The sequence below is a fragment of the Syngnathus acus genome, chromosome 1 (assembly GCF_901709675.1).
Source record: "Syngnathus acus chromosome 1, fSynAcu1.2, whole genome shotgun sequence".
In the NCBI taxonomy this organism is placed as follows: Eukaryota; Metazoa; Chordata; class Actinopteri; order Syngnathiformes; family Syngnathidae; genus Syngnathus; species Syngnathus acus.
In genome coordinates, this window is record NC_051087.1 from 6,957,250 (window position 1) to 6,972,514 (window position 15,265).

The window sequence follows — 15,265 nt, forward strand, 5'->3', positions numbered from 1 at the left end:
TGGTGTGAGTGCACACACTAACAGATGAGTGTTATTAAAGAAACAATTATTTGTGTTTAAATACACACACAATAAGGGTCCCATCCCCCAAATTACAAGGCATTTGCAATCCCCTCACGTGTGTGTGTGTGTGTGTGTTTACTATGTAAACAGATGAGCTTCTTTGTGTTGTGACTCTCAAAATCCCAGTATCAGCGTAAAACAACAAACTACAGCCTGAAGCGCTTAAGGTTTCCCACTCTTTTCTGCCTGATAAGAATGTTTGGAGGTGTTGAGCTCCGCCCGAGACCTAATTGTTCATAAATTGCACAGAGCTGTAATTAGAAGAAAGAGGAATTAAAATAAAAATGTTTAGTCCTGTGGTTTGTTTTTTTCAGTGGTGGAAAATTTCAAAAATAATACAATGTCCTTTTACATTAAACTACTCCCGATTGATAATTCACCAATTGGAAACTCGCCAACTCACAATATTTAATATGGAACCTCACTAAAAACCAATCCATTAGAAGTTCTACATGAAAGTGAGTGTTGTGAAGTGCCAGATTCCTCCCACCATTATATTTTTCAAATCATCTAAGCCATTTATTCTTAAATGAGGCCAGTATGGCCCATTTTTTCCACCCAAAAACTCAACATGTTTTATTTATCAGGAAATGGAATTATTCTGCAAGTAATGATAGACCTAAAAGCTTTTGAGATTGCTCACTGCCTCAACTTCTGAAGTGTCAGAGAAGTTTAGAAAGTAGCTAAACAGCGACTGTTGTTGCTGGCCACTTTTTAAATGCCCCCCTCGCATCCTGCAAATATTGGAAATGGGATTGAAATGTTTTAAATGGCGACAACTAGTGTTCCCACATGGTTAAATGTTTTGTAACTGTGGACTTGCACAACCAGTTACCATGTCAACAAAACACTTCTGGTTCTGGTTCATACCGGAAGTCGCACCCATGATTTACACAAAGGCTCCCGGAGCCTTAGAATAAGGTAGACATCAGAATATTTATGTGTGTGGTGCTCTGTGTTGAGATAACCATAGCAGAATAAAACAAGACAAATAAAACTGTTCATTGCCTGATTTTTTAATCTTTGAGTGTGGTCTGTCACTGATAAAACAATCTTTTAAGATTTCAAAGATCCTTATGCATGTTCCAGGCCCAAGGACGGCAGACGTTGAGGGCTCCGTGGCCTCTAGGAGGCGCCAAAAATCGGGGAAAAATTCACCTTATATTCAGACGAATTACCAATTTCCCAATTTCAAATCAAATGGTAAGAAGAGTAAATTGAAATTAACATGAACAATTAAATATGCTAGACAAGCAAGGTCAATTAATTTTGTAAATTTGGATTATATAAATTGGCTAGGGTTCTGACCAGGCCTTGGGCCGGATGTGGAAGCTTTCCTGGACCACGACCACCACTGACACTTAATGTTAAGGCCAGTGAGAATTTTTTTTTTTTATAGGCTGTTGCTGTCAAACACAAGTCAGGTGAAGTCCCGTCCCCTATAGGGCTCATCCCAAATGCTGACACCATCAACACCAACCTGTAACACAAACCAAGAGTCTCACCCACTTCATTGTTCTCTTTCCTCAACCGAGCACCGCGGGCCATTTTCAGCCACTCCCCGTCTTTCCATCCCTCCCTGGGTCGCTGCTAGTCCCGCCTTCCTCCCTCCGCCACCGGACCCAGCTGCAGTTGGTTGAATACTCCCTCTGGTTGCCGTCCTCCAAACCTGGGCAACCATTTGGCAACATACATGCGCTGTACTCTTGATATCACTTTTCTATCACTCCTGGGCTCCCAAGTTGACCTTCACCTCAAGGGAACAGAACCAAAAGAGGCGTTTTCCTCTGATCCGGAACAACATTCAAGTCACAAGGTAGGGCCCGAAACACCGCTGACAGGTGTCACGCACTATCAGGTTCATCTAACTTGATTTCCCCCCGATCGAACAGCAAAACGACAGTGAAATTTAACAAATTAAAAGTTATTTATAGTGCCCCGAATTGTTGCTCAGTCAACGCCCTCTCGAGGTACAGGTGTAACCAGGTGACCGTGTTGCGTTCACCGACACTCCTGCACAAGGGTACAAATGACGCGTGAAATGCCTCCAGCGCGGCGCTTTTCCTATTACTGCAGCTCGTTACATTTTTTTGTTCTTTATTGCTTACATGTGAAATGTGAAAAAAATGATTTTGTGTTTCGTCGATCTTATGTTCAAAAAATAAATTTCACTTCACTTCACTTCACATCAGTCGTTCCCTATCTAATTATTCCACAAAGTTGCATTTGGGCTTGCATGTTGAGTTAGAGTCCTGTTTTTCCACTTGTTGGTGTCGATACATATTCAACTTTGTGCAATACATATTCAACTTTGTGCTTTTATGATCCTTTCATGTCAATGTCCACAATAAACTGTTGACATAGTTAAATACATTTAAATGTTTAAATATTTTAAATTTACCATTATCCTGAGGCAGAAACCCCTAATTGTAAAACCCACTTTGATATTATGAAACAAGAGTTGGAACAAATGAAACATGAAGCTGCTTGACATCTACAAGACAACCCTATTTTAGGTTTATATTGCATTTGAATTGTTACATGACTCTTAATCATATTTTACATGCTAAATGTATCGTCAAATATTTGCAACAGTCATCCATATTTGCGCCTGGATTAACAACGTCTCTCCCGTTCTGCAAATAGTAATGCACTCTTGCATGGATGAGCTTTATTCTGGCCTTGTTCTTGCCTGCTATCTGCACTTTGACAGCTGACTTGTGTTTTGTTGCTGTGGTCGGCATCTACTAATGGAGCTTGTCGGACCAGTTCATATGTGTGGTGAGCCTTAGAGTGATAGCATGAGAGCAAGTCATCATGAATGAATGTGTAAAGTGAAAGAAAATGAATTTGATACTTACGGCTGATATTATTAACTTTTCACGTATACTGTCATTGCATTAGATGAGACAATGTTGGGGATGATGAAAGCTTGACGAGATGGTGTGTAGGCTGTTTCTATAAACTGGTTTGTGACTCAGCAAAAAAAACGGCAAGTGTTGTTTTCCCCTTTCAAGCTCCACCTTAACATTTTAGCATGATAATGTATTTGAAACGGAACGTTACAGATAGCATCATGACAACAGCTGCAATAGTTTTGGCAATACATGCATATTACTGCCCCCACTTTCTAGGATAGATCCCAAGGGAAGAAAAGAAACTGGTTGAACTTGAACAACAGTGTCATATGCCCGCAAGCTCTTCTCCTTTTTTTTTTTACAGTTGCAGAATTTGAAACATTACTCATGCATGGGCGTGTGTGGCTTAAAATATGCACCAGTAAAATATCATGATGTGAGGCTAATAGATAATAACTAGAAACCCTTTTTATTCTATATTATATACGTACTTTCTATTGACTATAAAAAAAAAATAGTTTGCCCCGAAGAATACACTTGATTTGAGTTGTTTCTACTGAGGTGGTATTTAAAAAATAAATCAAAATAAAATCACTATTTGCACCACAATGTTATGGGTGCTTTTGTGGCCCATACGACACCACTTTACAAAGTCCCATGAAAACAGACCCTGATCAGAATTTCACCTTTTGTCTCACACTTTGATGCTTACTGGTTGCATGTTCTCGAGTGTTGCATTCAGGCCAGCCCAGTGAGACTCCATCTTTTTGCAAAGCTACAGTGTCCATGTGCCTTTTTTTTATTCATGAAACATCCACAAAATGTGAATAGTTTTCTATGATGAACATTTCCTCTGTATGTAGAAGAAGGAATATATGAATTTTATGCCATAGATGAGGTGATAAAACTCAAGAATTGCTCTTTGTGTTGGTGTTTGTGAACAGAGCAACTGTTTCTTCTTCTGTATCTTTTTTTTTGGGGGGGGGGTGACGATAGTGCTACCCACAGCGTGATGGAGCGTGCACAGTTGAATAAGTGAATAAGTTCCGTTATTAAATGTGTTTTAATATGATTATCTTTCTCTCATTTTAGCCATGCTCCTGCCCTCATCTCTACTTGTCCTCCTCGGCCTCCTGACGTGGCATCTCGGCACATCGTGGGCTGCCAAAATCATTGTGGTCCCACCAACCCTGTTTGAATCGCATATGTACATCTTCAAGACGTTGGCCAACTCTCTGCATCAAGAGGGCCATGAGATCCATTTCCTTGTCTCGGAGGGTCGCGAGGTACTCCCTTCTCCTCATTATAAACTACAGCGCTACCCTGGCGTGTTCAACAGCAGCACAGCCGAGAGTTTCCTGCAGTCGAAAGTTGACAACATCTTTTCAGGCCGCCTTACATTTCTGGAGCTTTTTGAGATTCTTGAACACTACAGTCAGAATTGCGATACAGTAGTAGGCAATAAAGAGGTCATGGCCCGCCTCAAGCAGGTCAAGTTTGACTTGTTGCTGGTGGACCCCAATGAAATGTGCGGGTTTGTTCTCGGGCATATTCTCGGCTTGAAATATGCCGTGGTCAGCACAGGTTTGTGGTACCCCACGGAGGTGGGAGCCCCGGCCCCGCTCTCGTACGTGCCCGTCTTCAACTCGTTGCTGACCGACCGCATGTCACTGTTCCAACGGATCTCCAACACAATCGTCTACCTCTTAGAGAACTTTGGAGTCCATTTTATCGTGATCCCCAAGTACGACCGCATCATGATGAAGCATGGAATAAAGCCGCAAGTACCTATGACCGAGTTGGTGCGAGGCAGCCAGATGTGGATGCTGTGCACCGACTTGGCGCTGGAGTTCCCCCGGCCCACCCTCCCGCACGTGGTATACGTCGGAGGCATCCTCACCAGACCAGCAAATCCACTGCCACAGGTGAGTTGCAAGCTGCCATGTGCCGACATACTAAAAACATCACATTAACTTGCTTTTGTTAGACAGAGACGATGTGCTACCTTTACATTTAATCATTTTCTCTTCTATAGTATAACTTTGAACACTTCTCAAAAATTCGTCGACATCATGTTGTCAGAATCGACAATGAACTGATGGCTGGCCTCTGGCTTCCGCCCCAAGGGTCAAAATTAACAGTTTGACCATCAATTAACCTTAGACACTTTATTCAAATGAACGTCCGGAACAGAAGTCGTAGCTAATTTACATATTTTCTACACAAACTGTCGTTGCTGTAAAAATGTTATGAAATATTTACATTATTTGTCACGCTTTCTTTGTGTCTTTTTATTATTACTTGCATGTCCCCGCTAAATTGTACACAAAGCAGCCTGAGGAATCAGAATCCGCTTTATTGGCCATGTTTGTGCATGCCAAATAAGGAATTTGACTCTGGTTGAACTCATGTCATTGGTTTAAATCGATGTAGTAGATACTAGAGGGAAGAGACTGACGGACAGCTGAGGGTGATGGTAGGAGGGACTTAGTCCACGGTTTGGACAAAGACAGCGCGGGTCGTTGGTATCTTCTGCGTGGAGGTTTTGGAATGCCTCTTTGGCCAAGAGGGAGCATTGTGCCCTAATGTGTGAGGGAGTTAGAATGTAAGCGCAGGGAGAACGAGGCCATTGTTCTTGGCAGAAGCCAGGGGACACTGAGACTTTTTATGGGGTCACTGTGGCTTCCTTGTAGGGACAAGCAGGCTGCTCCGCTTGGACACAGAGCACAGTGTGCCATTGCAGTTACTCGGTGCCAGGGCCGGTTTTAGCTGCCACAGCTGGACCATTTACCGCCGTCTGTTGGATGTGGAAGACTCAGACATGGCTCCTCTCTGATCCTTCCTTGACCAGTGTCACGCCATCCTGTTAACATACCCGAGTGATAAATGACAAAAATAAACAAATTGATGCAAAACGATTGCTGCGTGCTGGCTTTTGATGCTGCAGTATGATACTCTGTATCCATTTCGCTGCAGCAGCAGTGTTGTTGTTTGCTAAAATATCTTGTTGTGATGTATTCAATTTGTAAAGATGAAAATGGGACATCAAATAGAAGCCTACAAATCAGACTGACATTGACAACAATTTGGACCTGGAACGAGGTTTTATTTGACTGACTTATTTCCTTTATCAGCAAGACAACCCTCTAACAACATTTTGAATCCGTTTTATGACCTCAGACCCCGTTAAATCATAAACGCTAGATAAAGCCTCATGTATATCAACACTGTAATCTTTATTGCTGTTGACACTATCACTCTATAAAATAACAAGTCAACTACAATCTTGTTTAAAGCCAATGGATTGTTTCGTTCGTTGTTAATTTTTCCAAATTCAAACTGCACATGAAACTCTACAAGTGTAAGCTAAGTAATAAAATAACTTGCATAACTTGAAGTGAAGCAGTGAACATTGTGTGTTATAATACAAATTTGTCATCCTTTCCTTTTATTTTTTTACATATTATCACAGGACTTTGAAGAATTGGTTAATGATACAGCAGAGCACGGCTTTGTTGTTGTGTCCTTCGGCGCTGGGGTGAAGTACCTTTCCCATGACATTGCACATAAACTGGCAGGAGCTCTCGCCAGGCTACCCCAGCAAGTCATCTGGAGGTAACGTACCACCTTTTCCTTGTTTATTCATCACAGCTATCAGAGTGAATGAAGTGGAAATGTTCCACTTAATTGTCCTGATATTTTCCCACTTTGTTTCTCAAGCACATCTGTTTTAAAATTTGAATATTTCTGTAATACATTCTGACTTTGCTACTATATATTTTCCTGGCTTGCTTTGAATTAAAACTGCGCAGTCGGTTTTTATCTGGTCTCCTGCTCTCCCGTTTAGTGGTTGATTGCTCTCCTCAGGTTTTCTCTGGGTTCTTTAGTTATTTCCTACATTCTAAAAACATGTATTGGACTAATAGGGTACACGACTAGATTTGTTATGCACATGAAATTTATGCAAGAAACTATCTTCATTGGAACATCGTGTTTTGAGTACTTGAGTAATTTGCTTAAAATATCACAAAAATTTTAATTCATGCGTCATTCAGTAAATAATACTGCCATTAGATATTGCACAGTATATTGGAATAGTAAAATAGCTATCAAAACAGGAACATAAAAAAAATAAAGCGACAATATTTTTTCCCCTGAAACTATTTGGTGGGGCTTTTTGAAAATTATATTCTCATGAGAAATGAGAATGAATTAATTTCTGGGTATTTTTTTGTAGCTCTTAGCAATACAGGGCCAGTACCGACTGACATGGCCACCGTGGCTCATACTCAAAGACGCTGAGTCTGACCCTGAACTCACCTGTGAACCTGAATGAGGACAATTGGTATCGAAAATGGAGCACTTAAGACTCATTTCTCTTGATGACTCATGTATTATTGTAATCTAGGATTTCACAGATGGAATGAACCAATTTATCACACTAAGTGGCAGTACAAAAGGGCTGGAAAATTCACTTAGTTAATCGTTGTCGAACGTAAACTCTCTCACGTACGGTACAGGGTGTTTGCTGCATAGCTGGGGTATCTTTCTGGGAATGGTTTTAGTTCTTTGCTTTATCCACAAAAAAAATGAATGATAAGTCAGGTATGAGTATGTGCTCCGCAAATGAATCAGTAACAAAGGGTTCAACATGAACTTTGGGTAAATGTTTGTGCTTGGTCCTTGAGCAGAGAATTCAATTTTATGTAATCATTTACCTATTCATCACACTGACCCATAGACAATGACACGAAAGAGAGACTAGCAAATATGAGATACTATTCTATTTTTTCATTTTTTTAAACCATTCATTGACTAAGAGTGTCAGAATGACATATTTTTCCCCTACCAATATTGAATGACTTTGATATTCTTAACAATGTTGTTATAGCCACCAAGTATGACACTCAAGGCGATTACATTTGTAGAAAAATCGGCTTTGAAGGATCCGTTGACTCATTGGAGAGTCGCTCGCAGCGTGTTTAATTGTACAGAGCGGGCTTTGTTGACACGTGCGAATCACCTGTCGCCGTAAGTACGGTTTCTGCTGCTGTTTGGAAAATGTGTCTTTATTTTACTTGCGTTGAATCCTTACTGGGCCTTTTCCCCCTTTGCAAAAAAAAAAGACCAAAATATGTCTCTTTATTTGATTAATTTTGCTAGCTTGTGGATTTAATATCTGCAATTGAGATATTTTAAGATGCGCCAATAGTTAGCTATAGATGACAACAGAATCCAGTCACTTTTCAAAACTACCAAATGAGTTGATTTCTGGATTTGAGCACATGGCAATTCAGAAAAGTAAGGCAGGTAACAAACTCATTTGTGTAAAATGTTGTTGTTTTGTTGGCCTGTAATCATATGACGCTCCACTATCAGGACGTGATATTCCAAATTGAGAGAACTACAAGAGAAAAGGGGGGCTGAGGAAATGAGGTGGGATCAAGCCCAATGAATCGTGTCATTGATCATTGGCCTGCATGAATGTAGGCCTTGATTGGCAGCACAGTGACTTAGTGTTTTGTTGCAGATAGTGAGATAAAAGATTTTGACGAACGGATGTGTCTGCATTGGCTGCTGCTTGTGTTAGAATGGGAAATGAAATCCCATTCAAGACCAGTTGTAACTTTTTTCCACAATGGGAAATGTTGACCAATTTCTTCCATCTTGTATCAGCAATCCATGTTTGTGTTCTGAAATATACATCTCTGACACGTTGAATTGTGCTTCACATCTTTGAAAAAGGTTGACTTATTTTGATCATGTACTGTACATGGCTTGTACATCATTCAAATGCGTTAAACTGATGCAAATTTCCCCTCTTCCTGAAAATAATATACAGACATCAATTTAAGACTATTGAATCATGTGCGTGAGGGGGGTGACGTAATCAAAATTATTCACCATAGAGTTAATATAAAGGATGCCATTAAATAATAGACCAAGTATATCAGGTGTTCATTTTTAGACTTGAATGTCTGGCAGTGACCTTTGTCACAGATTTGTGGCAAAAGTAGGTCAGTGATTGCATTTATTCATAATCATGATGTAAAATGCGAATTATGCTCTTGCTGACACCCCTTTTTTTTTTCAAAACAGATTTTCTGGTGTTCCGCCTAGTAACATCGGCAGCAACACCAAGCTTGTTGATTGGATGCCTCAGAATGATTTATTGGGTGAGTTCACAAGAGCATTTCAGGACAGCTCTGCTCAGTGTTTAGAATGCATTTTAGTGTACCCACAATGGTTCACCTTCACAAATCCTTCCTCTCCTGCCTACTTTATTATGTGGATGTCTCAGGAAATAGGAATGTGCAGTACTGAATGACTGTCTGTTTGACTTTATTTGGTATGAATAGTTCTGTTTTGTTTTAGCTTTTAACGCTGATTATAAAAATGCAAAAATTGGCAAACATTTTTAGTATTGCAAATACAAAGCGACACTCATAGTGCCGCCTTCTAATCTGCATGAGTCACTGGTGTCAATCTTACTAAACCTTTGCCAGCGTTATTTGCACATATTCCAAAAAATAATCACACAACAACTCATGTCTTTTATTGATAAGGTCATTCCAATATTAGAGCCTTCTTGAGTCACGGTGGGCTGAACAGTATCTTTGAAGCCATGTACCACGGGGTGCCAGTGGTGGGTGTGCCCCTGTTTGGAGACCACTACGACACAATGACCCGTGTGACTGCCAAAGGTATGGGCATTATGTTGCACTGGAAAAGCATGAGCGCAGATGACCTCTACAATGCCCTCTTCACTGTCATAAATGACCCAAGGTGAGATGGCCTTTCTACTGTATTTCATTTAATTTGAGTTGTTTTTGTTCACATTTAAACTTTAAATTTGACTTTTATTTAATCCCACTTGAAACATGAAGCATAAAATAGACGTCTCATTGACGTCTCCATGAAATTAGAGCGAAAAGCAGCGCCTCATTTACCCAAAGTACTCTATTTCTATCTCCTCCTGAATTGCTCTTCTTTAGATATCTTCTTTAGATGAGATAATAAAAAGATGAGCTACACGCTAGACCACATGTATTTCAGCAAACGCAAGATTTTGAGTGATGTCATTTCTGCGCATTTTAGGATCACCTCTGTTCACATGCCAGACACACTGAGACATTTCAAATGTATTTTCCTCAAAATCCAAATTTAGCCTGCTATATGAGCTTTGGTTCTGTTCAACATTGCACTGAAAGTACAGACTTGCCATGTCTTGACCCCCAATAGTGCCATCTAGAGGAGTCAAATACAACTGGTTCATGAGGCAAATTTGAAGCTTCATATTCCCATCACTCGATATATGATAAAATGGCAAAACATGTTTTCATTGATGTTTTAAATGAATATGGAGAATATACAAAAGAGATTTCTTCATTTGTGCCGAATGAGGAAATTCCAGTATACAGCAGTCATAATTCAAGAGAATTAAAAAGAACAAACAAAAGAGATAATAAAAAAACAGGTGTTTAGAAGATTTCAAGATTTAAAACACCACATAATATATATAAAAAAAACAATCTCATGATGCAGACTGATATCATTGTCATACAATATGACCAATTTGTCTACATTTAAGATACATTTTCCCCTAAGAAAAAATGCCAGTGGCTTCAGTGTATTGTCATTAGGGCTTGTTTTTCGCAATTAATTTACCTGACCTAAAAAAGGTTACCACTCTGCAGGTACCGACAGCGGGCAACCATTCTCTCTACTATCCACAAAGACCAGCCAGACCACCCAGTGACAAGAGCCGCCTACTGGATCAACTACACCCTGCGGCACAATGGCACGGGCCACTTGCGCTCTGCTGTATATGACATTTCCCTCTACCAGTACTTCTTGCTGGATGTGATTTTCACCATAGGGTCAGCCTTGGTTATCTCTGTCTTTGCCTTGCGACATTTGGGACGGTTACTGAGGGCAAAATATGGTGACAAGAGCCAAGAAGGCGGCGTTTCCAGGGAGGAGGGAAACATGGTTAATGGATACTGCCACTGCTTGTCCAACGGTAAACACAAAGGCAACGGCTCCTTAAAGACGGAGAAGAAGGTGAATTAATTTTCTCAAATGGCCAAGAGGGATGAGGAGGCAGTTGCTCAAGGCTGTGAGCCCTCGGTTTTTGTTTTTTATAAATTCTTCGGAGGAAAGCCCTTGTTAGGTCTGCATCAAGAGGCAAGTGAAGAAGGATATGCAATATCTGTATGGAGCGCTTGTGTCTGTGTGTACGTGTAAAAGTGCGCCCGCTGAGGAGAATTTAAAGTCTAATAGCAACTGCTGCAGCATATCACCAAATTGGAACACTGAGGATGAAACACTTTTCTCCAGCACATCTTTCTGGCCTTCTAAGAGTGGAATGACCATGATGGTGACATCACTAACCACACATGAACTTTTAACATTTTTGGAATATTTAATGAAAAGTTCACCGAGTGTCTGCATCAGCCCGAGGGCACATCTATTTATTACCGTATAAACGAGTTTTAACAATGGATGTTTTATCTTATTTTAATTTATTTAATGGACTTATTTTGTGGTGTGATAGCATGATGATGGATATGCAGTCGCTCTAATATCCCCAATGTTATGTCAAGTTTTACTTATGTATGGTTACTCTCTGAATTACTCCTCACCTGTGAAATCGTCCTCTATCTTAAATATAAATCTGTTAGATAATTCCCCCGAATGTCACGTTTAATTAGGTGATTATCACATGATGCGAGTTAATTTCTGCTAGACTGCTTTTAGGGTGTATGTTTACAAATAAAAGTAATTCAAAAATTAATGATGAATGACTAATGAAACCGGTAGTATCAGTTTGGTCAGCTGCCTGCGCCTGTCTGATTTCCCCTGTCAATGTAGTTCTGAATCCATATCTATTTAATGTATTTATCGGTCAGATAGGTACAGTATCTATTGATTTTTGACCAGGTTGAATCCAGGTTGGGTTGCTCATTTGTGAGCGTGTGGTTGTCATTGGGAGCCGACAAACTAATTTGGGTTAATATGACTAAGATTGCGAATACTTGGATTAACTATTAAGATTGATAAATATAAAACTGTAATCCCATTCTTTCCATGTTGTTCGGTTGGTGAGTGCAGAAGTCAATGTAAACCCTGGATGTGATTACCTGACAGTGAAATGGTTTGATTTACTTTTATGCATACAGGTTTAACGTATAAGCAAATGTAGTGTATAATAAAATAATAATAAGAGCATACGTAATAAGAGATGATAATAATAATAATAATCTAATTTCTATATTATCTTTCAAGCTACCCAAGGATGAATTACCATATTTTCCCAACAACAATACACACTCAAATATACCCCAAATTTCCTTTGTACTCAAATATTATGTGCTCCCAGAATTGGGTATCCATACTTAAAAATTGAAGTATTATCTGCATAGTAATTTGATAGATTACGGCTGTTGGCACTTGTATTAAGACGACAGATATGAATAAGTAAAGTCATAAACACATTTCATGTGTGATAAGAATACCAAGTTTTTTTCAAATGTTCTGATAGGACACAAGTTGGTCTTGGCAAAAAAAGTAAACCTCGTGAAATTCAATTGAGAAAGGAGCAAGTTACAACTTAATTTCCATGTCTGTTCAATGCCTTTGATGGGAATGTCAATCTTTCCAACATTGTTAGCTGGCTTTTACAGCATGCTGGCGCATCTCCTATTCATGGGTTTTGCTTGACGTCATATACACGACCAAGGCGACCAAGCATTGTAAAATTGTCTATGTGGCAAAAAAAAGACTTGCTTGTCATGATTCTTGCAGGTTTTTGTGGGGCCGTAGAAACGGAATTGTAGGTGCAAGTACACACGGACCTGCTTTCACTGTGAAACTGCAAATAGCTCATAAAATCACGTCTGGATGCTTTGATCACTTTGCAGGTACGAATAACAAGAGAATATATATTATTAAGGGCAACTGGTAAATTCCAAGCTGGAATTAGTGAATATCATGTAGACAGCTGTTGGCACATCACCAGTTCCCAAAGGGGAAAACTGTGTCCGTCTGTCTGTCTGTTTGTCTATCTGTCTATAAAGGAGTTCATCATTTCAAAACATTTTCTTCATTTTGTGTAAATCTGCACCATGGCGTTTTGATATGTATCCAGTAGGCTGCTGTATAGTCTATATGCAGATGCAGGGCAGGTATATTGTATGGTGAGACATAAGGGTGACCTATACTGATTGGAGCCGGGCATAATTAATGAGTTGATTGTTTTCAATTCTGTAAGTTACATTTGTTGTGTCCAGAATTGAGGCAAAGAGCAGAGGCACTGTCTGGAAAAAAATGATGACTTTGCGTTATAGGAAAATATTGTACCTATACAGCCTCGCAGACCTTCATTTGGGACAAGTCTTCCAGACATAGTCCTCAATACATTAGTTGTGAACATTTAGAGAAAATCTCCTGTTAAAACTACTTTTTAAAAATACACTATTTAACTACCTTTTAAAAAGACACAATTTAAATAATTACTGGAAATGAGTTCTGATTTGTTCAGGAATTTTACAAGAGTGTATGATGCACATAATATTATTTCCTAGCAATATGATTGACAACATGCCTGCGCAAGCTGCTGTAATGGACATTTTATTTTTTGTAAGTGTGAGGACCAACTTTCATCATTTTTATTTCAAAATAACGTGGGTTCTCCGAGCAAGCATAATAATGCCATTTTCTATCAATGCATTTTTTACACAAAATCCTCATGAATTCTCTTGAAAAGAGCCTGTAATACATTACAGTGCATTAATGAATTATTCAACTGATCAGCAACCTATTGTAAGTTGATGAAAGCTTTCTTGTCATTCTTTCTCCTGTGAGCTGCAATGACACTGACCTATGCCTGCTGAAAACATACCTGAATGATCATTTTCATCATTAGTAATACATTCAGCTCTCAGGTTTGTTGGCCATCAAGTGCTTCACAAGCTATGAACAGGGTCTGGAAAGACACAGAAGCAAAATGATGAATTTACATTATTTGCTTATTTCAGTATTAATGTTGTAAAAGACGTTCTACTGTAGCTCCTGTTTTGATCTGTAGCTTAACTTTTTTTTTTTTTTTATGAACATGGGAATTCAACCGTGTTTCCTTACATTTCGTTCTTTTGTTTGGATTTTAAACTACTTTACCTTGATTTTAAAATGTTCCCATTATGTGTTGTAAATATTGCAATGTAAACAAAATACTAATGCTCAATAAAAAGCTTTGCAGAAGTCATGCTTACGTTTGTTGGTCACTTTGCTAAAAGCAAGATTTAAAAAAAAAAAGAAGAAAAAGATTAATACAGATATCTAAGTTGATGATGTTTTGGGTCTCAGCTTGATAAGAGGTCGTATAGACCAGCGATCCCCAACCACCGGGCCGCGGACCGGTACCGGTCCGTGGGTCATTTGGTACCAGGCAGCACAGAAAAAAAATATATATTATCGACGATCAATTAATTCAGGTCAAGGCGCATGTCCCGGTCACATGACATGTTTCCCCAGTCGAGCCCGCAACGTTAGCAAAAATGAGTAAGAATTTATTTTGAAAAATATAAAAAAATTGGGGATTCTCTCCATATTGCATCCGTCGGTGCACCTGTGCCTCTTGACACAGGTAAATTCAGGTCAAGACGCTCGTCCCGGTCCCGTGTCGAAACTTGCAAAATATATAAGAAAAAGAGATGTTTGGAAAGAGGAAAATGCCCACAATGTGGATACAAAAGAAGAGATTACAATTTCCAAGAAAAAGAAAGCTGAATTAAAATCAAGGTAGAATATCCCGAGATCGCCACAAACGTACTGAAAATCCTGCTTCCCTTTCCATCCCGATTTTCTGCGGTCACCGCGACCAAAACAAAGCTACGGAGCAGATACATGGTGGATCGTGGTGAGTTTTATTTTTTTTATTTTTATGCACTTTGTATTTGTTTTTATGCCAGTCGTATCATTTTATTTCATCGTATTTATATATTTATTATAAATTTATTATTTATATAAAAGTCGGTCCGTGAAAATATTGTCTGACATGTAACCCGGTCTGTGGCCCAAAAAACAAAAGGTAGGGGACGCTGGTATAGACTTTCTGTCAGGAAACGTTACCTCACTGCAAGAGGCTTCTACAGAAATCAGATAGTGTAATCATCTAAAGTAGCCACCTCCACACAAGCCATGAAGACAGATACGGTTATCTAATGCTGAATACCCATGCTGAGTGAAGGTGGGGTAACAAAACACCCAGCCTGGTACCCGGCTTCGCTCACTGGCCCTGTTAATTATTCACATTGCCTGTGGAGGCTTGCAGACCTCTTTCG

The 15,265-nt window shown here is 39.4% G+C and overlaps 1 protein-coding gene across 1 annotated transcript; it reads left to right on the forward strand.

The window, feature by feature from the left end:
* Positions 1-1,635: 1,635 nt before the first annotated feature.
* Positions 1,636-14,187, forward strand: ugt8 (UDP glycosyltransferase 8). Its single transcript, XM_037252049.1, has 6 exons — positions 1,636-1,879; positions 4,014-4,846; positions 6,394-6,536; positions 9,021-9,097; positions 9,488-9,707; positions 10,619-14,187. The coding sequence occupies exons 2-6, from the start codon at positions 4,016-4,018 to the stop codon at positions 10,992-10,994; spliced, it is 1,647 nt and encodes a 548-aa protein (XP_037107944.1). The 5' UTR covers positions 1,636-1,879; positions 4,014-4,015; the 3' UTR covers positions 10,995-14,187.
* Positions 14,188-15,265: the final 1,078 nt, after the last annotated feature.

What these genes read in the sequence shown, in the direction of transcription:
- ugt8 (XM_037252049.1), top strand. Translation starts at nt 4,016, where the DNA reads ATGCTCCTGCCCTCATCTCTACTTGTCCTCCTCGGCCTCCTGACGTGG. An exon ending in CAGCAAATCCACTGCCACAG is followed by an intron (nt 4,847 to 6,393) that starts GTGAGTTGCAAG and finishes ATATTATCACAG; the next exon opens with GACTTTGAAGAATTGGTTAA. An exon ending in ACTGTCATAAATGACCCAAG is followed by an intron (nt 9,708 to 10,618) that starts GTGAGATGGCCT and finishes ACCACTCTGCAG; the next exon opens with GTACCGACAGCGGGCAACCA.